General features: G+C 33.4%; 3 protein-coding genes and 1 pseudogene across 4 annotated transcripts; all 4 read right to left on the reverse strand.

Moving 5' to 3' along the window:
• Nucleotides 1-227: 227 nt before the first annotated feature.
• Nucleotides 228-4,186, reverse strand: LOC116121898 (probable fructokinase-7). Of its 2 annotated transcripts, none has more exons than XM_031407802.1 (7): nt 3,987-4,186; nt 2,989-3,173; nt 2,071-2,283; nt 1,761-1,958; nt 1,464-1,604; nt 1,038-1,154; nt 228-555 (listed from the first exon to the last, which is right to left on the reverse strand). In XM_031407802.1, exons 1-7 carry the CDS (start codon nt 4,006-4,008, stop codon nt 418-420), a joined length of 1,014 nt encoding a protein of 337 aa, XP_031263662.1. In that variant the 5' UTR covers nt 4,009-4,186; the 3' UTR covers nt 228-417. The 2 variants fall into 2 exon arrangements, with proteins under 2 accessions (XP_031263662.1, XP_031263663.1); XM_031407803.1 differs by having other exon boundaries at nt 418-555; nt 2,989-3,170; nt 3,987-4,184.
• A 2,480-nt stretch (nt 4,187-6,666) lies between these two features.
• Nucleotides 6,667-9,632, reverse strand: LOC116121882 (annotated as a pseudogene).
• Nucleotides 9,633-13,277: 3,645 nt separating this feature from the next.
• Nucleotides 13,278-16,230, reverse strand: LOC116121900 (probable fructokinase-7). Its single transcript, XM_031407805.1, has 6 exons — nt 16,039-16,230; nt 15,121-15,333; nt 14,811-15,008; nt 14,514-14,654; nt 14,088-14,204; nt 13,278-13,605 (listed from the first exon to the last, which is right to left on the reverse strand). The coding sequence occupies exons 1-6, from the start codon at nt 16,228-16,230 to the stop codon at nt 13,468-13,470; spliced, it is 999 nt and encodes a 332-aa protein (XP_031263665.1). The 3' UTR covers nt 13,278-13,467.
• Nucleotides 16,231-22,171: 5,941 nt separating this feature from the next.
• Nucleotides 22,172-26,126, reverse strand: LOC116121884 (MADS-box transcription factor 6-like). Its single transcript, XM_031407790.1, has 5 exons — nt 25,853-26,126; nt 23,567-23,651; nt 22,947-23,008; nt 22,767-22,866; nt 22,172-22,258 (listed from the first exon to the last, which is right to left on the reverse strand). The coding sequence occupies exons 1-5, from the start codon at nt 26,032-26,034 to the stop codon at nt 22,172-22,174; spliced, it is 516 nt and encodes a 171-aa protein (XP_031263650.1). The 5' UTR covers nt 26,035-26,126.
• Nucleotides 26,127-26,824: the final 698 nt, after the last annotated feature.

The raw sequence follows: 26,824 nt of genomic DNA on the forward strand, positions 1-26,824 counted from the left end.
GGTTCATTAAGAAGTATTTTTTAATATTCTGAATATATCTTTTAGCTAACAGAAAAATACTCTTAAATTCAACAAAATATGATATCCTCTTCCTTCAATTATTCTTTATGACGTAAACAAACTACAATACTCTTCAGTCATCTTCTAATATGCCAAGGTTGCTGAAATTTGAAAACCCATTTGAAGTCAAGAATATGCTAACAACCATGTTCTTCAATAAAACAATATTTCAGCTAATTTTGCAAATACAATTGTATCACTACCTTTATTGATAATAACTCTTGCATCTACAGCACTTTAGTGCATATATGTAACTTTCTTATGGGAAGGGAAAAGAAAGAAAGAGCAAAGAGCTCTTTGTTACTTCAACAAATGGAACTCAAATTACAACAAATTAACGAAGTACAAACAACTTCTTTATGATGCTGCAACTGATTCTAAGAGTTTCAGGACAGCTTCTTTTGTAGGCAGCGCAGGAATTGCGCCTCTCTCTGTTACCGTGAGAGCGCCACAGGCATTTGCAAAAAGTAGAGCTTCACTAAGCCGCTTCTCATCCTGTTATAATAATAAAATTATTGAAGGAAACTGCAATCTTCTTTTTGGTGACATTGAAGCTAATTATTGATTGATTTTCTATTTTCCTATTTGTTTTCTGTGCAATGGTAATGTATAGAGTGAATTTTGGGAATAAAAAGCAACTGCAATTACAAGTAGGAAAAGATGCAAATGTTGAAAAAATTTAAGGCAATATTTTGTAATAGTTTTCTACATCTTCCAAAGGCAACAGAAAAACAGTATGATCTTTTTTTCAAGCTTAGGTAATTGGCTACATCAATGAAATAGTTTGTTGAATGAACTAGATACACATCTGAGCATGGCACTCACAGTGAATAATGAAACATAAAAATGATATTATGTCTATACAGCTCTAGTGGAAATCAAACTGATATATTATAGGCAATACTTTGTTTGAGCAATAGCAAAAAATATTAAATACTTATTGATTTCTCTTAATTCAAGAAACAAATTATAAGTACCTTGAATAGGCTTAGATCAGAAGCCAGGCAGTTAAGTATCCCACTGACAAATGCATCACCTGCACCAGTTGTGTCCACAGATTTAGCTTTAACACCAGGAACACAACCTCTAAATTCCTGCAAAAATTTTGGTTTACAGCAATTTGTCAAATATAGATAAATTAATTAAAAATCATATAAATAAAATGGTACAACTTTATGCATCCTGATCCCACAGGGTTATCGAAAAGCATGCACCTCTAACACATCTTTGAATTTATAGGGTACTATATTTAGTTCTGACCAGACTAAATGCAAATCTACAGTCAATACCCAATGCTGGTGAAAAACAGTCTAGATATGATAAGAGAATAAGGAGTTACAGAATAGGTTTCAGATGGAACATATAAGTCCTAATATTAAACAAAAAAGACAGCGCCTTCTTACCTTGGTATAATATCTACAACCTTTTGATCCTTCAGTTACAACCAAAAGCTTGAGATTAGGATGAAACAGCTTCTCTAACACTACATTATCGTCATTATGATCGTCACCTCCAGTTAAGAATGTGATTTCATCTTCACTTATCTGCCAATTCATAAGGTGACCACAAAAGAATTGGATCATATATGAGTGAATTCTTTTATCATGGTTTATGCAAAAAAAGAAAGAGCTATTATTGTATTTGCACAAATGCAGCAGAAAAACATTTTTACGCCTTGAATCTCATATTTCAAATCATACCTTAATGATATCTGCTTGATCCCATATACTCATTATGCCCTCCCGAGCAGCATCTTCTGATGGCCATAGTGGCAATCTCAAATTTGGATCATAAGAGAGGATGCTACCAGACTCTTTGGCCATTTTCATGGCAGCAAGATGAGTTGATTTGCAAGGTTCTGAAATCAAACTAATAGAACCATAGTGGAAGATGCTGGCCTGCAATCAAGTATACTTTGGGAATGAATTATTCTCTAACACATAAAAACCCCACTAGAATCCATAAGAATTGTGCTATATTTCTTAGTAAAGAAAGAATGAGATAAAATACCTTCTTAATCAGGTTTTTATCAAGTTCTGGTTCACGAAGAAGCATATCAGCACTTGGATGACGAAAAAACAGAAATTCACGCTCACCATCAGCTCTGAGCGTAATAAATGCCAGTGCAGTCCTTGCAGAGGAATCATATCGCACGCCGGAGGTATCAACATTATTTTGTTTCAAAATGTCAGCCAACATGTAACCAAATTCATCATCACCTACCTGTGATACAGATGGCAAACTATAATTAAGTGAGATTGCCCCAAAAATTGTACACAACATTAACCCACCCCACCCAAAGAATAAATAAAAATAAAAAATAAAAAATAAAAAAAAGAAGAAGAAAAAAAAGGATTGAATTTATGCAATGGAAAACAGGGGTAAGGGACCTCAGAAAGTGCATTTTCCACACAATCTCCATGTTCTGTTTGGTTAGATGTAAGAGTAACAGAAGTAATACTTAATGCAAGCAGGTTCAAAGTAGGTACATAAAAGTTATAGATAAAACATTGTTGGAATCTCATTTTTGCACATAGTGATACATGAAAACACTAAATCAGTAATGGATAGACAAGTCAAAAAGCTTGCCGCTAACCAAAAATGAGTTTTAGATACACAATTCTAAATAGAAATTTCATAACAAGTTATCAAAAGGTTCATATCAAACATCAAAACTCTCAAATTTTATTTTCCTACTTCAGAAACAATCTGTATTTGTTGGTCCAATCTGGGTTAAGGGAGAAAGTGGGCGTGCAACCAACCAGTAAAAAGTAGGTTTATACAAGTTATACTCAGACTTCTAACATGAGAGTCATGTAAATGGCAATTAAGTAATTTTCTCTGTTCACGATCCAAGTAGAAAGAACCAAGTTGTGTCATACAATTGTCCAAGTGACAAGATGGAACAAGACAATGAAGTTAACACACCTTGCCAACAAAGGCTGATGAACCTCCTAGCCTTGATATCCCAACAGCCACATTAGCAGGAGCACCACCAGGAGCCTTCTTGAAAGCTGGTGCTTCAGCAAGTGAAACCCCTCCAACTGTCGGGACAAAGTCAATTAACATCTCTCCAAAGCAAACAACAAGCGGATTTCCGTTCCCGGACCCTGCTATCATATCCATGAGAAGATATAAGAACCTCCAACAATTATATAATCGTTGATTATCAATTCGAGTAGCAATCAAATGATTTCAGTAACATTGTTTAAACAGTGCCTTCTATTCTCTGTAACATCACAACTGAAAGGGTTATAGCTGCAATTAAGATCTAAGGTGTTTTCAGTCAAGCCATAGAAATCTCCGAAACCTTAATACTAAAGAAGAAATTTTCAGGGAAAACAAATTAAACATATGTTTTGAATCAGACACCATTCCTAGATCAATTGTGAAAATCATCTGCTTTTTCATAGCTCAAGATTCAGCGAAATCACACATGTCAAAAACGATATATTTTTCAACATGATTCTACTCAAAAAAATTAAGAAACACCAATACAAAAAGAGTCACATCACAATAAATCTACGATAACCCCACTAGCTAAAACAAGTCTATCTTCAATGATTCCCCAAGTAATTTGTGAGCAGAAACTGACATAAAGATACTAAAGAAAGAGAACGATAGTCAATGGGCAACAATATAGCATCATGTGATTCACATAACAAAGAGCAACGCCGAGAACATGCTACTAGAGATCTATAAGGTAAAGTAAATTCAACACATAAAACCACAGGAAGAATCTCAAACAGAAGATAAAAATAATTAAATCATTATAAAGAAACAATCTTGCAATCATAAAACCAGCTCAAATGAACCCAGATATGAAAGTCAATCATTTTTGCTTAAGAAAGAAACAGAACAAGAAAAATGACAAAGAACGAAAAACACACAAGTTTACACGTATAGATAGAAAAAGAAAGACTCACCTGAAGTGGGATTCTCAGCCATTTGAGGTCTGAAACTGAGAGATTGAATTAGAGAGAAAAAGTTTATACGAAGAAAACGAAACAGTTAAGTAAAAAGCAGAGCAACAAGATTTGCAGAAAGAAAGAGAGAAGGTTGATGTGGGTGTTATAACGAGAAACTTATAGAAGAAAAGAAGAGAAGGAAGAGGTGGTTCAATTCAAAGCATTACAATCTTGAAAATGATCGTTGAAAGTTGACGATGAGAAAAATTTTAACCGCAGCTGGGCACACAGAAATTCAAGGCTTAACAGTAAAAGTATTATTTATGCTTTATAAAATTACCAACTTTTACTCTAGCTTTACAAGTAATCTCATTACTTTATGTATACTTTAATGTTGTTTTTGTCTCTCTCAGTCTCTCTTTGGATGCACCGAATAGAGTGGGTCTGAGCTGTGTTTTCAAGAGTATGAATCCTCAGCATGTGTGTTAATTTGTGTTTGGAAGGAAAGTGTTTTTATTTTTCCCTCGGGATTTCCTTTCCTTATTTTATTTAATATAATTACCCATTTGACAATTAAATATCCCTTCCATAACCTCTTACAATTCTAAGAAACCCTAAACGCCTTAACGATGCTTTCCTACCTTTTAAAATATTATTTTTTTATCCAAAGTTAATATTTCATTATTATCTAAAACCGATTTTTACAGTAAAAATTATCTCTATCACTACCGTTTGAACATCTGATCTCCTCTTTATAAAATCTCTCTCACTTCGATATTTGATTTTTCGTCGATTGTTGACCATCGCAAAGATAGGGTTTCTTATTCTTAGCTAATTTTTAATTGATTTCGACAACGAATATTCAATCGATCACCACTATTAGATCCACCAACCAGTAGCGGATCCAAAAATTTCTGTTAGGGTGGGCCAAAATAAAAACTAATTATACATTAATTTTTTGTACATATTAGTATTTAAAAAAAAAAACCTAGGCTAAATCTGCCCCTGCCACCAGTCTCTACTTTATAAAAACCTTTTTACCCTGGCTTCTAGTAACTCACCGAACATTGGCTGAGAAAGTGAATTGTATTTTAAGTATTAACGAAATATAAATTTTGGGTGAAAAAATAATATTTTAAAACTTTTTGGGTGGAAAAGTGTCATTAAGGCAAACCTGAGGTGGTACAATGTCGTTTACTTTTCAAAGGAAAGGAAGTTGAATTATACTCTACGGCTTTTCAAGCATTTTGTTTCTTTATAATTTCAGTGGTGCGGCAGAATCTAACGAATTAAAACTATTTGGAGAAGGTTGGTAGGAATCTACTGAAAAGGCACATCGCACACCTGTTGATATACAATTGGCGATACTTTTGGAATATAAAGTTCGTATATTCTTTTTAGACTTCATCAAAAACATAACACCTTGGAATTTTATAATAAAATATATAAGTTTCTATATGGAATTTGAAGAGATTGGATTGAATTAATCGGTTGTATACTTTTTTTTGTTTTTTTTTTTATAACCACTGTGATTAGGTCATCTTGCGCATATTTCAATTAAATTCTGGAACCTAATGAATACTTTATAAGTCTAAAGAATCAGTTAAGTCACAATAATATTATAGTAGATGGGTTCAATGTTTGAACCTAGGAACTCAAGAAAAGAAGTAAACATCTTTGACCGTAATACCAATCCCTTCGAGTTTATCGGTTGTATGCTTGTTGTGTTTCATTTCTATAACTGGATTGTTTAAGTATCCATTGAACAAATATAACTTTAGTTTGTCAATTGATTTAAGTGCCTAAAAGCATCATAATCTACATAGATTAGCTATATGATTTCAAAACTTACTCAAACTATTAAACTTAATTTGATAAAGTCAAGAAATATATCTCTTTCATGATATGGATTATCCCCAAAATAGGACTTAACATCCTACTAAGATTCCAAATCTTACTCTAATTATCAAACTTAATCTGATAAAGTCAAGAAATCATTCTCTTTTATGATAGGAAATATCTCCCAAAAAGGACTTAGGTTCCTATAGATTCCACTTACTCAAATATCATATTTAATCTGATAAAGTCAAGGAACATATTCTTTCATGATAGGATATACTCCCAAAGATGACTAGTGTCCTACTAGGATTCCAATCCCTTGGATTCACTATAAAACGAGGCTTGCCCTCTCATTAGGCATATAATCTCCGATGTCAATCTACTCAACTCAAAACCATCTATTTGCTTCTAAGTTCTTGTCCAAGAACCCGACGCCTCCGCCGTAGTCCTAGCCTCCGACAAGATCCTGGTAATTCTTCATCTTTTTAATTCTATCAAATAATTCTTTTAGCTTCGCTGACTTGAGCGTCGTAGTGCCTACGGCAAACACCACCCTGTGTTTTCCGGAAACTTCACGTTGTCCTTTCTGTGTGCAAGTTAACAGATTGTCAGTAGCCTCAACCTCACAGGATCAGACCTATTTTCATAACAGTAGATTTTTGCATCTACAGTATTCTGATTCTATACCGTAATCACCATCTCGTTAAAAACGGTTTTTCTCAAAATCCTGGATTTACATTAAGAAGTATTTTCTAATATTCTGAATTATCTTTTAGCACAGAAAATACTCCTAAATTCAACAAAATATGATATCCTCTTCCTTCAATTTTCTTTATGATGTAAACAAACTATAATACTCTCAGTCATCTTCTAAAATGCCAAGGTTGTGAACTGAACATTTGAAAACCAAGTCAAGAATATGCTAACAACCATGTTCTTCAATAAAACAATTTCAGCTAATTTTGCAAATACAATTGTATCACTACCTTTATTGATAATAACTCTTGCATCTACAGCACTTTAGTGCATATGTAACTTTCTTAGGGAAGGAAAAGAAAGAAAGAGCAAAGAGCTCTTTGTTACTTCACAAATGGAACTCAAATTACAACAAATTAACGAGTACAAACAACTCTTATGATGCTGCACTGATTCTAAGAGTTTCAGGACAGCTTCTTTTGTAGGCAGCGCAGGAATTGCGCCTCTCTCTGTTACCGTGAGAGCGCCACAGGCATTTGCAAAAAGTAGAGCTTCACAAGCCGCTTCTCATCTGTTATAATAATAAAAATTATTGAAGGAAACGCAATCTTCTTTTGGTGACATTGAAGCTAATTTGATTGATTTTCTATTTTCCTATTTGTATCCGTCAATGGTAATGTATAGAGTGAATTTGGGAATAAAAAGCAACTGCAATACAAGTAGGAACAGATGCAAATGTTGAAAAATTAAGGCAATATTTTGTAATAGTTTTCTACATCTTCCAAAGGCAACAGAAAAACGGTATGATCTTTTTTCAAGCTTAGGTAATTGGCTACATCAATGATAGTTTGTTGAATGAACTAGATCACATCTGAGCATGGCACTCACAGTGAATAATGAAACATAAAATGATATATGTCTATACAGCTCTAGTGGAAATCAAACTGATATATTATAGGCAACTTGTTTGAGCAATAGCAAAAAATATTAAATACTATTGATTTCTCTTAATTCAAGAAACAAATTATAAGTACCTTGAATAGGCTTAGATCAGAAGCCAGGCAGTTAAGTATCCCACTGACAAATGCATCACCTGCACCAGTTGTGTCCACAGTTTAGCTTTAACACCAGGAACACAACCTCTAAATTCCTGCAAAAAATTTTGGTTTACACGTTTGTCAAATATAGAAATAAATGAAAAACATATAAATAAAATGGTACAACTTATGATCCTGATCCACGGGTTATCGAAAAGCATGCACCTCTAACACATCTTTGAATTTATAGGGTACTATATTTAGTCTGACCAGACTAAATGCAAATCTACAGTCAATACCCAATGCTGGTGAAAAACAGTCTAGATATGATAAGAGAATAGGAGTTTCAGAATAGGTTTCAGATGGAACATATAAGTCTAATATTAAACAAAAAAGACAGCGCCTCTTACCTTGGTATAATATCTACAACCTTTGATCCTTCAGTTACAACCAAAAGCTTGAGATTAGGATGAAACAGCTTCTCTAACACTACATTATGTCATTATGATCGTCACCTCCAGTTAAGAATGTGATTTCATCTTCATTATCTGCCAATTCATAAGGTGACCACAAAAAAGATTGGATCATATATGAGTGAATTCTTATCAGGTTTATGCAAAAAAAGAAAGAGCTATTATTGTATTTGCACAAATGCAGCAGAAAAACATTTTTACGCCTTGAATCTCATTTCAAATCATACCTTAATGATATCTGCTTGATCCCATATACTCATTATGCCCTCCCGAGCCGCATCTTCTGAGGCCATAGTGGCAATCTCAAATTTGGATCATAGAGAGGATGCTACAGACTCTTTGGCCATTTTCATGGCAGCAAGATGAGTTGATTTGCAAGGTTCTGAAATCAAACTAATAGACCATAGTGGAAGATGCTGGCCTGCAATCAAGTATAATTTGGGAATGGATTATTCTCTAACACATAAAAATCCCACTAGAATCTGTAAGAATTGTGCTATATTTCTTAATAAAGAAAGAATGAGATAAAATACCTTCTTAATCAGGTTTTTATCAAGTTCTGGTTCACGAAGAAGCATATCAGCACTTGGATGACGAAAAAACAGAAATTCACGCCACCATCAGCTTGAGCGATAAATGCCAGTGCAGTCCTTGAGAGGAATCATATCGCAAGCCGGAGGTATCACATTATTTTGTTTCAAAATGTCAGCCAACATGTAACCCAATTCATCATCACCTACCTGTGATACAGATGGCAAAATATAATTAAGTGAGATTGCCCCAAAAATTGTACACAACATTAACCACCCCACCCAAAGAATAAATAAAAAATAAAAATAAAAAAAAAGAAGAAGAGAGAAAAAAAAGGATTGAATTTATGCAATGGAAAACAGGGGTAAGGGACCTCAGAAAGGGCATTTTCACACAATCTCCATGTTCTATTTGGTTAGATGGAAGAGTAACAGAAGTAATACTTAATGCAAGCAGGTTCAAAGTAGGTACATAAAAGTTATACATAAAACATTGTTGGAATCTCATTTTTGCCATAGTGTACATGAAAACACTAAATCAGTAATGGATAGACAAGTCAAAAAGCTTGCCGCTAACCAAAATGAGTTTTAGATACACAATTCTAAATAGAAATTTCATAACAGTTATCAAAAGGTTCATATCAAACATCAAAACTCTCAAATTTTATTTTCCTACTTCAGAAACAATCTGTATTTGTTGGTCCAATCTGGGTTAAGGGAGAAGTGGGCGTGGAACCAACCAGTAAAAAGTAGGTTATACAAGTTATACTCAGACTTCTAACATGAGAGTCATGTAAACGGCAATTAAGTATTTTCTCTGTTACGATCCAAGTAGAAAGAACCAAGTTGTGTCATACAATTGTCCAAGTGACAAAGAGGAACAAGACAATGAAGTTAACACACCTTGCCAACGAAGGCTGATGAACCTCCTAGCCTTGATATCCAACAGCCACATTAGCAGGAGCACCACCAGGAGCCTCTTGAAAGCTGGTGCTTCAGCAAGTGAACCCTCAACTGCGGGACAAATGCAATTAACATCTCTCCAAAGCAAACAACAAGCGGATTTCCGTTCCCGGACCCTGCTATCATATCCATAAGAAGATATAAGAACCAACAATTATATAATCGTTGATTATCAATTCGAGTAGCAATCAAATGATTCAGTAACACTGTTTAACAGTGCCTTCTATTCTCTGTAACATCACAACTGAAAGGTTATAGCTGAATTAAGATCTAAGGGTTCGAAGAGCGGTTTCGGTTTTTTTATTTTTTGATAGTGCCTAACTAGTCCTTTGGATCTTGAGTCTTGAGTCTTGACGACTGAGTCGAGGCACATGGAGAGCACGTGGAAGGTAGACAACGGCGTAATTAATTGCCCTAAAAATATTGATCTATTTTTTAATTATCGAGTAATATGGGTCAATAGTGCTCATGTTACTTGGATAAAGTATAAGTCCAAGGTTAAGTAATGAGAAAGGTGTTTGAAAGGTAGAAAAAAGACCACGAAGCGAAGCAAAGCTGCAAGGGTAAGAAGGAGGCGTAGCCAGAATGACCCATATCGAACAATACCTTAGACGTGTCCTACACACGGGAAAAACCCTTGAGCCCAAAGGTAGCGAGATAGAGGCTCTGTTTTAAAAATCAGACCAGACCGGTCCAACCAGGACCCGACAGCTTCTCTGGTCCGGTTCAGGTCTTATGGGGTTTTTGTAATGTTTCAAAATTATAAGGGTTAATTTGTAATTTTATAGGGGTGTTTTAGAGATATGTCCAAATTTCAGGGATTACTTGATAATTTTTTGGGGCATTTTTGAAATAAATAAAAAATTTAGGGATTAATTTGAACTTTTTTAGGGGAATTTTTATAATATATTAAAATTTGAGGGATTAATATGTAATTTTTTAAAAATAAAATTATCGCTGACATCATCGGTCTAACCAGCCGGTCCAACCGGTTGGACCGGTTGACCCATGACCCGGACAGCAAAACTGGTTGCCCTCCGGTTTGGGTTTTAAAACAATGGATAGAGGATAGCCTCCGATTGTGACAATAAAAATGCACCTTTTTATTATCACGACCAGGGGCTATCCTTTATCTCATATTCAACTCTTTCTATATGAAGAAATACTTCAAACTCTTATGGTCAAACTACCCAAAGTCAATCGACTCTAGAAGATCAAAAGCTTCATACAACCAACCAGCCAACCAAACACAAGCAACAACCGTAGCAGAACAAGTCACCAAATACTTCATTCAGATCAAAAGCCTCCATTAACTCATCCATTGAAGTTATGGACCACATTCGGCCCTATGTTTCACCATTCGGTTCACTACTTAGTACATGCACCCCATGCATATCACTGCTCCATTTAGCTTGTTCTTTTCTTTCATTTGGTCTATTAAACATGCATGCCATGCATACTACTACTCCTTTTAGCTTATTCAAATTTTGCTCACCATGTGTTCCTCAATCATCAAGAGGATTTTTTGTTAGTCTATCTCTCCACTTTGCTCTTCCAACTCTTTTCCAGTTGTTCATGGCTGAGAATATTTCAGCGACTAATGCTAAATTCAGGAATAGCATTGCCCCCGGATGATCTGGGCAACAAAACGGGTACCAGCTTTACATATTCAGTCAAATGGTTGGATCAACGTTAGCAACATGAGAACTCTCAAGTCAAAAAACAAATACTTCACTCAATTCAATAAGTGTGGGTGACAACACTTGAAAGGGAAAGCTCACTCTTCATTCGGCTCTTTGTTTTTCCATTCGGCTTATTGTTCAACACATGCATCCCAGGCACAGTATTTCTTTCTCTATTTGATTTATTATTTATTTGGTTTATATATACGCACACCATGAATCACTTCTCCATTCAACCATGAGTTTGTTTGGCTTAGCTGTATACCATGCGGGATACCATATGAAGTTGTTTTAAATCGTCTACTGTAATCACCTTCAATCAGCCCAGACTGATTCATAAGTTTACGCCTTCGATTGGCCCATACCGATCCACGAGTTTACGCCTTCGATCGGCCCAGACCGATCTACGAGTTCACCCCTTCATGAGTTTACGCCTTCGATCAGCCCAGACCAATCCACGAGTTTATGCCTTCATGATTTTATGCCTTTGATCGGCCTAGACCGATCCACAAGTTTATGCCTTCATGATTTTACGCCTTCATGAGTTTACACCTTCGATCGGTCCAAACCGATCCACGAGTTTACGGCTTCGATCGGCCCAAACTGATTCATGAGTTTACGCCTTCGATTGGCCCAGACCGATCCATGAGTTTACGCCTTCGATCGGCCCAGACTGATCCATGAGTTTACTCCTTCGATCGACCTAGATCGAGTGAAAGACTTGTACCTCAAATCGACAAGTCATCGACCCAATTCACACAACGGTCCATCCGACCTAACGAGTTGCTATCACTAATTCGCTTAATCTGCACTCATACGATTAAATCTACTCTCTAAGTTAAATACTCTTTAACTTAAAGAGTGGGAGGGCTAATTGTTATGGCCAAAAATCGTCTTGGGCTTGACGAGACCCAATAACGAAATAAACATGTCACGGCCCAAGGTCTCAACCCAATCCTGATTGGGCCTACTCTTAAAATCATCTTGTGTATGAGTTGGGCTATCCTATAAGTTAAGCTAAACTGGGTTTCAGCCCATTAGCCTGTAACAATCTATAAATAGGAAATCAGAATCTCATTCTATTTCCTCTTCTACTATGATTTCAAATCTTACTCAAACTATTAAACTTAATTTGATAAAGTCAAGAAATCATATCTCTTTCATGATATGGATTATCTCCCAAAATAGGACTTAACATCCTACTAAGATTCCAAATCTTACTCTAATTATCAAACTTAATCTGATAAAGTCAAGAAATCATATCTCTTTTATGATAGGAATTATCTCCCAAAATAGGACTTAGTGTCCTATTAAGATTCCAAATCTTACTCAAACTATCATATTTAATCTGATAAAGTCAAGGAATCATATCTCTTTCATGATAGGGATTATCTCCCAAAAGATGACTCAGTGTCCTACTAGGATTCCAATCCCTTGGATTCACTATAAAAACAGAGGCTTGCCCTCTCATTAGGCATATAATCTCCGATAGTCAATCTACTCAACTCAAAACCATCTATTTGCTTCTAAGTTCTTGCTCCCAAGAACCCGACGCCTCCGCCGTAGTCCTAGCCTCCGACAAGACTCCTGGTAATTCTTCATCTTTTTAATTCTTATCAAATAATCTCTTTTAGCTTCGCTGACTTGAGCGTCGTAGTGCCTACGGCAAACACCACCCCTGTGTTTTCCGGAAACTTCACGCTTGTCCTTTCATGTGTGCAAGTCTAACAGATTGTCAGTAGCCTCAACCTCACAGGATCAGACCCTATTTTCATAACAGTAGATTTTTTGCATCTACAGTATTCTGATTCTATACCGGTAATCACCATCTCGTTAAAAACGGTTTTTCTCAAAATCCTGGATTTACATTAAGAAGTATTTTCTAATATTCTGAATATTTCTTTTAGCTAACAGAAAAATACTCTTAAATTCAACAAAATATGATATCCTCTTCCTTCAATTATTCTTTATGATGTAAACAAACTACAATACTCTTCAGTCATCTTCTAAAATGCCAAGGTTGCTGAAATCTGAAAACCCATTTGAAGTCAAGAATATGCTAACAACCATGTTCTTCAATAAAACAATATTTCAGCTAATTTTGCAAATACAATTGTATCACTACCTTTATTGATAATAACTCTTGCATCTACAGCACTTTAGTGCATATATGTAACTTTCTTATGGGAAGGGAAAAGAAAGAAAGAGCAAAGAGCTCTTTGTTACTTCAACAAATGGAACTCAAATTACAACAAATTAACGAAGTACAAACAACTTCTTTATGATGCTGCAACTGATTCTAAGAGTTTCAGGACAGCTTCTTTTGTAGGCAGCGCAGGAATTGCGCCTCTCTCTGTTACCGTGAGAGCGCCACAGGCATTTGCAAAAAGTAGAGCTTCACTAAGCCGCTTCTCATCCTGTTATAATAATAAAATTATTGAAGGAAACTGCAATCTTCTTTTTGGTGACATTGAAGCTAATTATTGATTGATTTTCTATTTTCCTATTTGTTTTCTGTGCAATGGTAATGTATAGAGTGAATTTTGGGAATAAAAAGCAACTGCAATTACAAGTAGGAACAGATGCAAATGTTGAAAAAATTTAAGGCAATATTTTGTAATAGTTTTCTACATCTTCCAAAGGCAACAGAAAAACAGTATGATCTTTTTTTCAAGCTTAGGTAATTGGCTACATCAATGAAATAGTTTGTTGAATGAACTAGATACACATCTGAGCATGGCACTCACAGTGAATAATGAAACATAAAAATGATATTATGTCTATACAGCTCTAGTGGAAATCAAACTGATATATTATAGGCAATACTTTGTTTGAGCAATAGCAAAAAATATTAAATACTTATTGATTTCTCTTAATTCAAGAAACAAATTATAAGTACCTTGAATAGGCTTAGATCAGAAGCCAGGCAGTTAAGTATCCCACTGACAAATGCATCACCTGCACCAGTTGTGTCCACAGATTTAGCTTTAACACCAGGAACACAACCTCTAAATTCCTGCAAAAATTTTGGTTTACAGCAATTTGTCAAATATAGATAAATTAATTAAAAATCATATAAATAAAATGGTACAACTTTATGCATCCTGATCCCACAGGGTTATCGAAAAGCATGCACCTCTAACACATCTTTGAATTTATAGGGTACTATATTTAGTTCTGACCAGACTAAATGCAAATCTACAGTCAATACCCAATGCTGGTGAAAAACAGTCTAGACATGATAAGAGAATAAGGAGTTACAGAATAGGTTTCAGATGGAACATATAAATCCTAATATTAAACAAAAAAGACAGTGCCTTCTTACCTTGGTATAATATCTACAACCTTTTGATCCTTCAGTTACAACCAAAAGCTTGAGATTAGGATGAAACAGCTTCTCTAACACTACATTATCGTCATTATGATCGTCACCTCCAGTTAAGAATGTGATTTCATCTTCACTTATCTGCCAATTCATAAGATGACCACAAAAGAATTGGATCATATATGAGTGAATTCTTTTATCAAGGTTTATGCAAAAAAAGAAAGAGCTATTATTGTATTTGCACAAATGCAGCAGAAAAACATTTTTACGCCTTGAATCTCATATTTCAAATCATACCTTAATAATATCTGCTTGATCCCATATACTCATTATGCCCTCCCGAGCAGCATCTTCTGATGGCCATAGTGGCAATCTCAAATTTGGATCATAAGAAAGGATGCTACCAGACTCTTTGGCGATTTTCATGGCAGCAAGATGAGTTGATTTGCAAGGTTCTGAAATCAAACTAATAGAACCATAGTGGAAGATGCTGGCCTGCAATCAAGTATACTTTGGGAATGAATTATTCTCTAACACATAAAAACCCCACTAGAATCCATAAGAATTGTGCTATATTTCTTAGTAAAGAAAGAATGAGATAAAATACCTTCTTAATCAGGTTTTTATCAAGTTCTGGTTCACGAAGAAGCATATCAGCACTTGGATGACGAAAAAACAGAAATTCACGCTCACCATCAGCTCTGAGCGTAATAAATGCCAGTGCAGTCCTTGCAGAGGAATCATATCGCACGCCGGAGGTATCAACATTATTTTGTTTCAAAATGTCAGCCAACATGTAACCAAATTCATCATCACCTACCTGTGATACAGATGGCAAACTATAATTAAGTGAGATTGCCCCAAAAATTGTACACAACATTAACCCACCCCACCCAAAGAATAAATAAAAATAAAAAATAAAAAATAAAAAAAAGAAGAAGAAAAAAAAGGATTGAATTTATGCAATGGAAAACAGGGGTAAGGGACCTCAGAAAGTGCATTTTCCACACAATCTCCATGTTCTGTTTGGTTAGATGTAAGAGTAACAGAAGTAATACTTAATGCAAGCAGGTTCAAAGTAGGTACATAAAAGTTATAGATAAAACATTGTTGGAATCTCATTTTTGCACATAGTGATACATGAAAACACTAAATCAGTAATGGATAGACAAGTCAAAAAGCTTGCCGCTAACCAAAAATGAGTTTTAGATACACAATTCTAAATAGAAATTTCATAACAAGTTATCAAAAGGTTCATATCAAACATCAAAACTCTCAAATTTTATTTTCCTACTTCAGAAACAATCTGTATTTGTTGGTCCAATCTGGGTTAAGGGAGAAAGTGGGCGTGCAACCAACCAGTAAAAAGTAGGTTTATACAAGTTATACTCAGACTTCTAACATGAGAGTCATGTAAATGGCAATTAAGTAATTTTCTCTGTTCACGATCCAAGTAGAAAGAACCAAGTTGTGTCATACAATTGTCCAAGTGACAAGATGGAACAAGACAATGAAGTTAACACACCTTGCCAACAAAGGCTGATGAACCTCCTAGCCTTGATATCCCAACAGCCACATTAGCAGGAGCACCACCAGGAGCCTTCTTGAAAGCTGGTGCTTCAGCAAGTGAAACCCCTCCAACTGTCGGGACAAAGTCAATTAACATCTCTCCAAAGCAAACAACAAGCGGATTTCCGTTCCCGGACCCTGCTATCATATCCATGAGAAGATATAAGAACCTCCAACAATTATATAATCGTTGATTATCAATTCGAGTAGCAATCAAATGATTTCAGTAACATTGTTTAAACAGTGCCTTCTATTCTCTGTAACATCACAACTGAAAGGGTTATAGCTGCAATTAAGATCTAAGGTGTTTTCAGTCAAGCCATAGAAATCTCCGAAACCTTAATACTAAAGAAGAAATTTTCAGGGAAAACAAATTAAACATATGTTTTGAATCAGACACCATTCCTAGATCAATTGTGAAAATCATCTGCTTTTTCATAGCTCAAGATTCAGCGAAATCACACATGTCAAAAACGATATATTTTTCAACATGATTCTACTCAAAAAAATTAAGAAACACCAATACAAAAAGAGTCACATCACAATAAATCTACGATAACCCCACTAGCTAAAACAAGTCTATCTTCAATGATTCCCCAAGTAATTTGTGAGCAGAAACTGACATAAAGATACTAAAGAAAGAGAACGATAGTCAATGGGCAACAATATAGCATCATGTGATTCACATAACAAAGAGCAACGCCGAGAACATGCTACTAGAGATCTATAAGGTAAAGTAAATTCAACACATAAAACCACAGGAAGAATCTCAAACAGAAGATAAAAATAATTAAATCATTATAAAGAAACAATCTTGCAATCATAAAACCAGCTCAAATGAACCCAGATATGAAAGTCAATCATTTTTGCTTAAGAAAGAAACAGAACAAGAAAAATGACAAAGAACGAAAAACACACAAGTTTACACGTATAGATAGAAAAAGAAAGACTCACCTGAAGTGGGATTCTCAGCCATTTGAGGTCTGAAACTGAGAGATTGAATTAGAGAGAAAAAGTTTATACGAAGAAAACGAAACAGTTAAGTAAAAAGCAGAGCAACAAGATTTGCAGAAAGAAAGAGAGAAGGTTGATGTGGGTGTTATAACGAGAAACTTATAGAAGAAAAGAAGAGAAGGAAGAGGTGGTTCAATTCAAAGCATTACAATCTTGAAAATGATCGTTGAAAGTTGACGATGAGAAAAATTTTAACCGCAGCTGGGCACACAGAAATTCAAGGCTTAACAGTAAAAGTATTATTTATGCTTTATAAAATTACCAACTTTTACTCTAGCTTTACAAGTAATCTCATTACTTTATGTATATTTTAATGTTGTTTTTGTCTCTCTCAGTCTCTCTTTGGATGCACCGAATAGAATGGGTCTGAGCTGTGTTTTCAAGAGTATGAATCCTCAACATGTGTGTTAATTTGTGTTTGGAAGGAAGGTGTTTTTATTTTTCCCTCGGGATTTCCTTTCCTTATTTTATTTAATATAATTACCCATTTGATAATTAAATATCCCTTTCATAATCTCTTACAATTCCAATTTCCAAGAAACCCTAAACGCCTTAACCATGCTTTCCCACCTTTTAAAATATCAATTTTTTATTCAAAATTAATATTTTGTTATTATCTAAAACCAATTTTTATGGTAAAAATTATCTCTGTTATCACCGTTTGAACCTCTGATCACATCTCTACAAAATCCCTCTCACTTCGATATTTGATTTTTTGTTGATTGTCAATCACTGCAAAGTTAAGGTTTCCCATCCTTAGCTAATTTTTAACTGATTCTGACAACGAATATTCAATCGGTAACCACTATTAGATCCACCAGCCAGTAGCAGATCCAAAAATTTCTGTTAGGATAGACCAAAATAAAAACTAGTTATACATTAATATTTTTGTTAGGGTATGTCAAAATCTAGAAATTATACATATTAGTATTTAAAAAAAAAAATGAGGGTGGGTTAAAACTAGGTTGGATCTACCCCTGCCACTAGCCTCTACTTTACAAAAACCCTCTTTCTAATAACTCACCGAATATTGGCTGAGAAAGTTAATTGTATTTTAAGTATTAATGAAATATAAATTTTGAGTGAAAAAGTCATATTTTGAAATTTTTTGGGTTATAAATGTCACTAAGGCAAACCTGACGTGGTAAAAAGGTCGTTTACCCTTCAAAGGAAAGGAAGTTGAATTATACTCCACGGCTTTTCAAGCATTTTGTCTCTTTATAATTTTAGTGGTGCAGCAGAATCTAACGAATTAAAACTATTTGGAGAAGGTTGGTAGGAATCTACTGAAAAGGCACATCGCACACCTGTTGATTTACAATTGGCTATACTTTTGGAATATAAAGTTCGTATATTCTTTTTAGACTTCATCAAAAACATAACACCTTGGAATTTTATAATAAAATATATAAGTTTCTCTATGGAATTTGAAGAGATTGGATTGAATTAATCGGTTGTATACTTTTTTTTTTTTTAATAACTAGTGTGTTTAGGTCATCTTGCGTATACTTCAATTAAACTCTGGAGTTTAATGAATACTTTATAAGTCCAAAGAATCAGATAAATCACAATGTTATTGTAATAGATGGATCCAATGTTTGAACCTAAGAACTCAAGAAAAGAAGCAAACCTCTTTGACCGTAAAATTAATCTCTTCAAGTTTATCAGTTGTATGCTGGTTGTGTTTCATTTCTATAATTGGATTGTTTACATATCCATTGAACAAATATAACTTTAGTTTGTCAATTGATTTAAGTGCCTAAAAGCATCATAATCTACATAGATTAAAGAAATTTTTTTTTTTTTTTTTTTTTTTTGAGAAAAGCTAAACCTAATTAAGCTTTTTTGAGATCTAATGACACAAATCATTACATGATTTGATTAGAGGTGGTATGTTCTTGATGTGATGAGAATCTATACTTTTATATAATATTTAATTATTTATGTTATTGAGTGAGTTTTTTATTATCAGGAATCAATTTTAAGATTTGTTTAAACTACTTAACTAATCTCAGAATTTAATTTTCAGACCTACTATTCTAATTCGCACCTCTTTAATTAGTAGCGGCAAAATAAAATGCAATATTTAACACTTATATATCACTTTAAATATTCTTTTTGGGACTTTAGTTCCATCCTATGTTTGGTTTCTCTACAATATTGTATATAAAATGGATAATTACAACATACCCCTCATGATTTATCTTATGTACCAAAAATGTCTAAAGTATTGTTAAAACCTCATAACTCCCTACCTTCTATNGTATGCTGGTTGTGTTTCATTTCTATAATTGGATTGTTTACATATCCATTGAACAAATATAACTTTAGTTTGTCAATTGATTTAAGTGCCTAAAAGCATCATAATCTACATAGATTAAAGAAATTTTTTTTTTTTTTTTTTTTTTTTGAGAAAAGCTAAACCTAATTAAGCTTTTTTGAGATCTAATGACACAAATCATTACATGATTTGATTAGAGGTGGTATGTTCTTGATGTGATGAGAATCTATACTTTTATATAATATTTGATTATTTATGTTATTGAGTGAGTTTTTTATTATCAGGAATCAATTTAAGATTTGTTTAAACTACTTAACTAATCTCAGAATTTAATTTTCAGACCTACTATTCTAATTCACACCTCTTTAATTTGTAGCGGCAAAATAAAATGCAATATTTAACACTTATATATCACTTTAAATATTCTTTTTGGGACTTTAGTTCCATCCTATGTATGGTTTCTCTATAATATTGTATATAAAATGGATAATTATGATATACCCCTCATGATTTATCTTATGTACCAGAAATGTCTAAAGTATTGTTAAAACCTCATAACTCCCTACCTTCTATGGCCCATAGACTATGGGTGTACAGATTTTTTGACTAGAATCAGAACTGGTGGGTACCCGACTATCCAATTGCAATTTCTACTCGGAACCGACCCTTACAAGGTTAGTTCCGGTTCCTAGTTGTATGGAATTGATACTGTACGGTTTTGATACTGGTTCCATCATATCAAGGAATTGGAATCGAACCTGAGAACCAAAACTGGAACCGATATCTAGGCACCCAGATTAGAACCGATTAGACAACTAGGACTGAATTGAAGTATCATTAAAAACAACAGGTCTTACGAATTTTACATTTCAAATAAGAAAATTCGATTAAGATTTGGGGAAAAAAGAAAAAATCTTTCATTCATCATTCGTCTAGTCTGCCATTCTCTCTCGTTCATCATTCATCTAGTCTGCCATTCTCTCCCGTTCGTCGAATCTCACCAGTTAGTACCCTTAACTTTTTCTCTTTGAATTCCCATTTGTAAACCCTAATTTTGTCAATGGGTTTGATTGTTTTTGTTGTGTTGTTGAGATTGGTGGATGCAAATTTGTGTTTTGAATTTTAGGGTTTTGTGAGATTGGTGTGTCTTTTTTAATTGGATTGGATTAGGGTTATGGTTTTACTGATTTTCTTATTTCGAGATTTGTTATCTGAGAATTGGGTTTTTCTCAAATCTAGGTTTTGTTTTGGGTTCACTTAAAAGAGGAAGACATGGCCATATTTGAAACTAACAAGGAGATACTTCTTCCTTTGTTTCCCCTGCCTCGTTCAACTAATACATTCATGATTCAACATATGTGATAATGTGTATTATTTTAATTTGTTGGAACATGGTTGGGTACCCGAAATCGAAACCAAAACCTATGGTTCCGATTTCGGTTCCATGCGTTTAGGAACTAGAACCAATCGATTCCAGTTCTGGTTTCAAATCAGATGAACTAGCTAATTTCGGTTTCGGTTCCAAATCCCAGGAACCAGCAGATTTCGATTTCGATCCCAAGGGTTTGGGCCAGGTACTCAGACCCGTCCACCCCTACTACCATCAGTACCTTTTTCATTAGTTACTTTTCAATAAAACTTTAGGGTGTTTAATGTAATTAACCCATATATAAAAACTATCTCATACATTTCATATCCATGTTTTAAATTTGTGCATGTAGTTTCAGATAACAAACTTGTTTTAGAAAGTTGCCAAAAAAAGTTTCATCTAAAGAGCCATGAGAAGATTCTAAAATAAATATTTGAAACAAATTTGAATTTGTTAAGTAAAAGAGTATAGAGATTGAGGTTTCAGAAATTTCACCTGAAAATATTCCATCATCAGTCAAAAGAAATTAAGTTAGCAAATAGCAACAATGGGATAGCTCTTCTTCCACTCAACTGTTAGAAGAACGAGAGTCCCTATTAACTTAGCACCACAACTACAAGTGAATTATCATTTATCCCAACTTAATAGTAATTAAGGGAATAATTCTTCCAAATCACAATATTTAAGCCAAAATTACACGAGTGCTAAATTCTATTAATATAGTCACAGCTTAGCAAATATTTAATCAAGAGAAAAAGATTAAGATTTAACACATCACACCCCTAAAACACCTGCACGTACGCATTTGGAAGCATGTGAACTTGGAGTCAAATCCATCCCTGAGTCGGGTCGCTCCTGCCCATCACAATGTTTGCTTCGTTCATTCCAGCTCCACAACTGAATCCATTTCAAATGCAAAAAATAAAAATAAAAAGAAAAAGAAAAAATATTTCAAATAGTCAAAAGAGATTAAAGATACATTTGAAATTGATAAAAGCGTTTTTACAAAGTCAGAAGTGCGTTCCAAACGAGGTATTTTCTCAGAAAGTGCACAACTCAAAAATCAGTTAAATTATACCCCATGTCTAAATCGTAAATGCAATATAGAGGGTGTCCTTCAAGGAGGTTGTTGTTCACTTGTGATCCTTGAATAGCTTGAAGATTTTCTTCTTCTTCTTCTTCTTCGAGCTGGAAATACCAGAGGGGAAATGAAACGATAAATTGTGAAACATAGGAAATTATTTTGGCATAATATATTTATGTATAACTTAAGCAAACCTGAGAACTCATCCGCTTGTTTTCTTCTTTGAGATCTTGTACCTATCAGTTTTGTCCAAAAAGTCATCAATATTACATACATATAATGGGAGCTCGAAGAATTGTTTTGCCTGGCTAGTAAAGAAACTGCACCTTTTGCTGCAGTTCTTACCGAAAGGAAAAGCTATTTAATAACGATGCCTTAACTCTTACCTTTTGCTGCAGTTCTTCCAACTGTTGTAGCATCATTTCCGTCTGCATTCATAAGAAGAAAATTACTAAGGCATCAGCTTATAGCAACAACATAATAACCATTTAGAGATCTTTTAAACTATTTCAGAAAGAGAAACTCAAAAAAGTAAAGAGTGCTTCATCACATAATTATGAACTGCATATTGAAGTTATTTAATTATATTTTCAAAATCCGAGAAAAAATAATAAATTGTAAGGGCAAAGACAAGAAGAGTAATAACATACTTTAGAAATACATTTTGAGAAATAAAATAAAAATACTGTTGTTTTGGAGCAGAAGAGAAATTGGTAACTCATTTTTGAAAAAAAAAAAAACACAGTAATTTTGAATGCTTTTAATCATATTTTAGCACTTAGTCTTAAACGATGAATTTGGTTTTTCAAATCTTGTTTCTCATAATACAATATTGAACACAATTTGTTCGCTTGTATTCATGTTAATAAAACAAGTGTATTTTATATGCATGCATCTCAATATGTGTATGCAGGAAGGCTCCAAAATGATGTGTACCTTTCTTTGTCTAGCTTGATAGAGTGTTTCATCAAGCTGTTTCTCAATCTCTTGCAAATCTTTCAGACTCAGTTGTTCAAGATCTTCTCCAAGGAAATGCCTTGAATAATGATTTAAGTACTATAATTATTAGTATATATATCGAAAGATACATACAAGTGCTAGCAAATACACAGTTACCTTTGTGAGCGCTGGAGAGACTCATATGTTGCCCTTAATTTTAAGATATCCGGATATAAGATCTGCATTGACCCATAAAATTAAAAAGCGTATATAATATCTTAATTGAATAATATTATTATAACTGATGTGATATAAAACAAATAAAACTTTGAAAACCTAAAAGTCGAGATTTAATAAACAAGAATTGATGTGTATTATCAATTTATGTACCAAAGTATATATATTTTAACTTATGCATGAGTATCAGTTTTCTTTCTTTTTCAAGTTTCTGAGAATTCCATCGTAGAAGTTAATGCTAGCACCCACAATACTAACTTGATGATCACCAAAGCCTTTATTTTCATTCAACAATTACAACATATCACCCAGATACATGTAAACACTTCTTTGATCCATTGCACATCCAAAACACAGAATTAATAGTTGTTATTACACCCTTAATTTCTTTCCTTCTTTCTTCTTCTTTAAAATAGTAAGAAAATAACGACACTGCAATTCGCGATACAATTACATTGAGAAAATATTTACCACTATCATTGATGGAATATCCAAAGTAAAAACCATATCTAACTTTACCTAGAAAGTATAGGAGTATGAGGAGAACTTAATTTACCAACCTCTTTTTCATTCTCAGCAATCCTGCTGGAACTTGACGAATAATAGTACTGCCTGTACCGTTCCAGGATTTTGTCCACATTACTGCTAGAAGAGGAAAAAAACAAGTTAGGATTTCAATATAGATTCCAATTAAAGAAACAGTATTTCCGGCACATGTTAAAAGGACTATTCATAGAGGCAAACTCCTAAGTATCAGAATGTGTTTGGTAGGGCTTATTGGAGGAAAAATTATAGAAGAATAGCTTATTATTGTAGAGTTTATGAAAATATAGCTTTTATAGAAAAAAAAAAAATTGTTAGTTGTTTGATTAAGAAAATTTTTAATATACAAGAATATATAAGTCAAATTTAGAAAATAGAATAGACATATTTTTCAAATATTTAACACTTTAAATAAGGTAAAAAGGAGCTTTTGAGCTTCTCCTAGAAATCATAAAATAGTTTATTTAAATTATTATAAACACTTTTAAAATACAGTCAAACAACCTTTAAAAGTATTAAAAACTCTTTAAGAAACTCCAAACTAAAGAAATCGTAATCATTTTTTTTTTTTCTTTTTTACTCGTAAACACCTCCAATACTCCCCAATTCTTAAAGGGATAATAGTACACTTATAAAAACTTTATACAAAGTCATCCATACAAAATGAAGTCAGATTATGATTGAAAGGATTATTATGAAAAATCAAATCAATAAATGCACATTAAAATCACTATAGATGAAAATCAAAATTACTAGTGTGATTCCTATCTTAATTCTTGATACATGGCTAGGTAGAGAAAATTAAAATACGAACATTCGATAATCTCAAAGCTTTATTTACAAAACCATAGAGTTTACAGCTTGTGTGCTAAGTAGTAAGATCCAAATGAAAAAATAAAAATAAAAATTGGAATACATTTAAAATTGGTGTGCATATATACTTCAAGAAAATGGGTAAAGAACTTGGATATTTGAACTCAAAAGCGTTGCAAGCTGAAAGCCAACTTATTTGATGGGGGAATTTGTGCGAATTCGTGCAACTTCTGAGTAAAGTTAATGGAAGAAATAACAAGTATATTATTATATCTTATAGAAATCTTGGTAACATTTTTTTTTTGTACGTTTAGTACTATTATTATTATTATTATTATATAAAGCAGGCAACAACTACAGGCTATAGCTATGGTACCTTTCAGTTACAGTCCTCAAACTAGGTTTTCATTTCCAATTAAAAAGTACACGAAGTATTCCCTCTATACATCAACGGTTGTTTGGAAATGAACGTTGTTGCCTGCTTTATATCTATATAAATCAACAGTTATTATATATATATAAATATGATCTTGTAAAGAAACCTTGTCTGGGTTATGTGTGAGTTGATCAACTCACACATAACCCAAACAAGGTTTCTTTACAAGATCATACGACTCAGACAACCAATTTAGAAGTTTTTCTCCTAAAAAAAAAAGGAAAAAAAGAAAGGGAAAAGTCTTTCTAACAGGACTATAACTTGTACAATAAAAGAAAAATGATTCTTCAGATGTCAAAACTTGTAATTAGCTATATGCTTATAAACGATGCAATTACATATCATCAGGGTTTTAAGTGTTCATGCTCGACAAAAAGATTTTTTTTTTTTTTTTTTTTTGGATTTAGAAACAGCAATATGCTGCATATTATAGGCTTACTTGCCTTAAATATACAGTTGAAAAGTTTAAATGCCGAGTACCAGAATTAGGATGAACTATAAATTCATGTAACTTAGAAAGATTTAGTTGTACTTGTGAAGAAGGTTTTTGTCAAATAATGTTTCGATTCCATTTTAAAACTGCAAAAAATGGAAGTATGCAAGAATTCTAGCAAAGAATATGTAGTGTTAAACTGAAAGAAACCAAAACCCCAAAATCCAAGAACTTCATTCCATGAAGCTAAGAGATATTGAAAAAAGAAAGAGAGTGAGAGACAATGAAGCTAAGAAATACAGGCATGGAAAGAACAATAGAAAAAAGCAGTGGTCTATAGACATTCATTTAAAAAACTGTCCTATCAGACTTGACAAAAGAAATACGTCACTTTGGTTATCTTATCTATGGACAGATCAAGAAGAAGAAAAGAAACGACGAACGTGTTGCAGTGACCGTTTTGCTTATCTAAGCTCCAAAATCTCGAATTCAGATGGTTTCGATCAAACTATAATATTAATACTATTAAAAGTAAAAACAAAATGATGTTTCACCATAAATTCTAGTAGACAAAAATAGATTTAGCAGGAACTAGAAAGAGAAAGAAGCTAGTTATCTTACTGATTGCTAGCAAACTCGGAGAGTTTGCCACGGCTAGAGAAAATGATGACAGCGACCTCAACATCACAAAGCAGAGACAGTTCATAAGCTTTTTTGAGCAAACCACTTCTTCTCTTAGAGAAGGTTACTTGTCGGTTGATCTTGTTGGGGATCCTCTCCAATACCACCTTTCCTCTCCCCATTTTTCTCAACAAACCTAGCAATAGATAACACAGAGCAAGCAAGAAAATGGAAGTAATTTTTTTTTTTTTCCTTTTTTCTTTCTTTCTTTCTTTCCTTTGTCGTACTTTGTGGTACTTCACTTAGTATATAACATATTATTTATTTTGTATATAAAATTGGAATTAATTCAATTTTCCCTCATTCTTTCTTTAAATTTTATATATTTTTGACAATTATTCTCTTTTAATTAATTTAGTAATTTTCTATTTCTAATTCAATTTTTATTATATATAAATTAATAATATAACTACACAATTTTATCAAAATAATTTACATTTTTTTTCTCTAAATAAGTTTAAATTCTTAAAAAAAAAAAAAAGTTTTTAGTTGTTTTTTTTTAGTTTTTGATAAAATTATCTGAAAACCAACTTTTATTGACAACTCTTTCTCTCTCTTTCAGTTGTTTGGCTGTATTAATGGAGTGAGATTTAAAAGCACTGGGACTTCTGTAAGAATCTAGGGCCACGCGTCGAGTGGTCGGCAAGGTTTTGTGGTCCTAGATTTTTATCTTTATTAACTATTTTGTATTTTCTTCAGCTAGTGGAGGGATCCGAGTCAGTCAATAGCTTTAGCAGAATGATTATATGACTTGTCAAATCCAACAGTAAATCTATGTACAGTAATATAACTTAGCTCCTCTCGTTTCCTTTCCTTAATTTATTTATTTGTTTTTATTACCGAATTAATTTAGATATAATTCAACTAATTTTTGACATCCTAAAATTATTGATTGAGTATAAGTTTTAGTGA

Source organism: Pistacia vera, unplaced genomic scaffold, assembly GCF_008641045.1.
Source record: "Pistacia vera cultivar Batoury unplaced genomic scaffold, PisVer_v2 Contig129, whole genome shotgun sequence".
Lineage (NCBI taxonomy): Eukaryota > Viridiplantae > Streptophyta > Magnoliopsida > Sapindales > Anacardiaceae > Pistacia > Pistacia vera.

Bases quoted from the DNA above. Each gene is read 5' to 3' on its own strand.
- LOC116121900 (XM_031407805.1), bottom strand. From the start codon at position 16,230: ATGATAGCAGGGTCCGGGAACGGAAATCCGCTTGTTGTTTGCTTTGGA. The intron at 14,205-14,513 runs GTAAGAAGGCAC...AAATTTTTGCAG, and splicing joins GTTGTAGATATTATACCAAG to GAATTTAGAGGTTGTGTTCC. The intron at 13,606-14,087 runs GTACTTATAATT...TTATTATAACAG, and splicing joins CTGATCTAAGCCTATTCAAG to GATGAGAAGCGGCTTAGTGA.
- LOC116121898 (XM_031407802.1), bottom strand. From the start codon at position 4,008: ATGGCTGAGAATCCCACTTCAG. The intron at 3,174-3,986 runs GTGAGTCTTTCT...TGGATATGATAG, and splicing joins GGCTGAGAATCCCACTTCAG to CAGGGTCCGGGAACGGAAAT. The intron at 1,605-1,760 runs GTATGATTTGAA...ATGAATTGGCAG, and splicing joins ATCAAGCAGATATCATTAAG to ATAAGTGAAGATGAAATCAC.
- LOC116121884 (XM_031407790.1), bottom strand. From the start codon at position 26,034: ATGGGGAGAGGAAAGGTGGTATTGGAGAGGATCCCCAACAAGATCAAC. The intron at 23,652-25,852 runs GTAAGATAACTA...TTCCTCTTCTAG, and splicing joins TCCGAGTTTGCTAGCAATCA to CAGTAATGTGGACAAAATCC. The intron at 23,009-23,566 runs GTTGGTAAATTA...GGGTCAATGCAG, and splicing joins TTGCTGAGAATGAAAAAGAG to ATCTTATATCCGGATATCTT.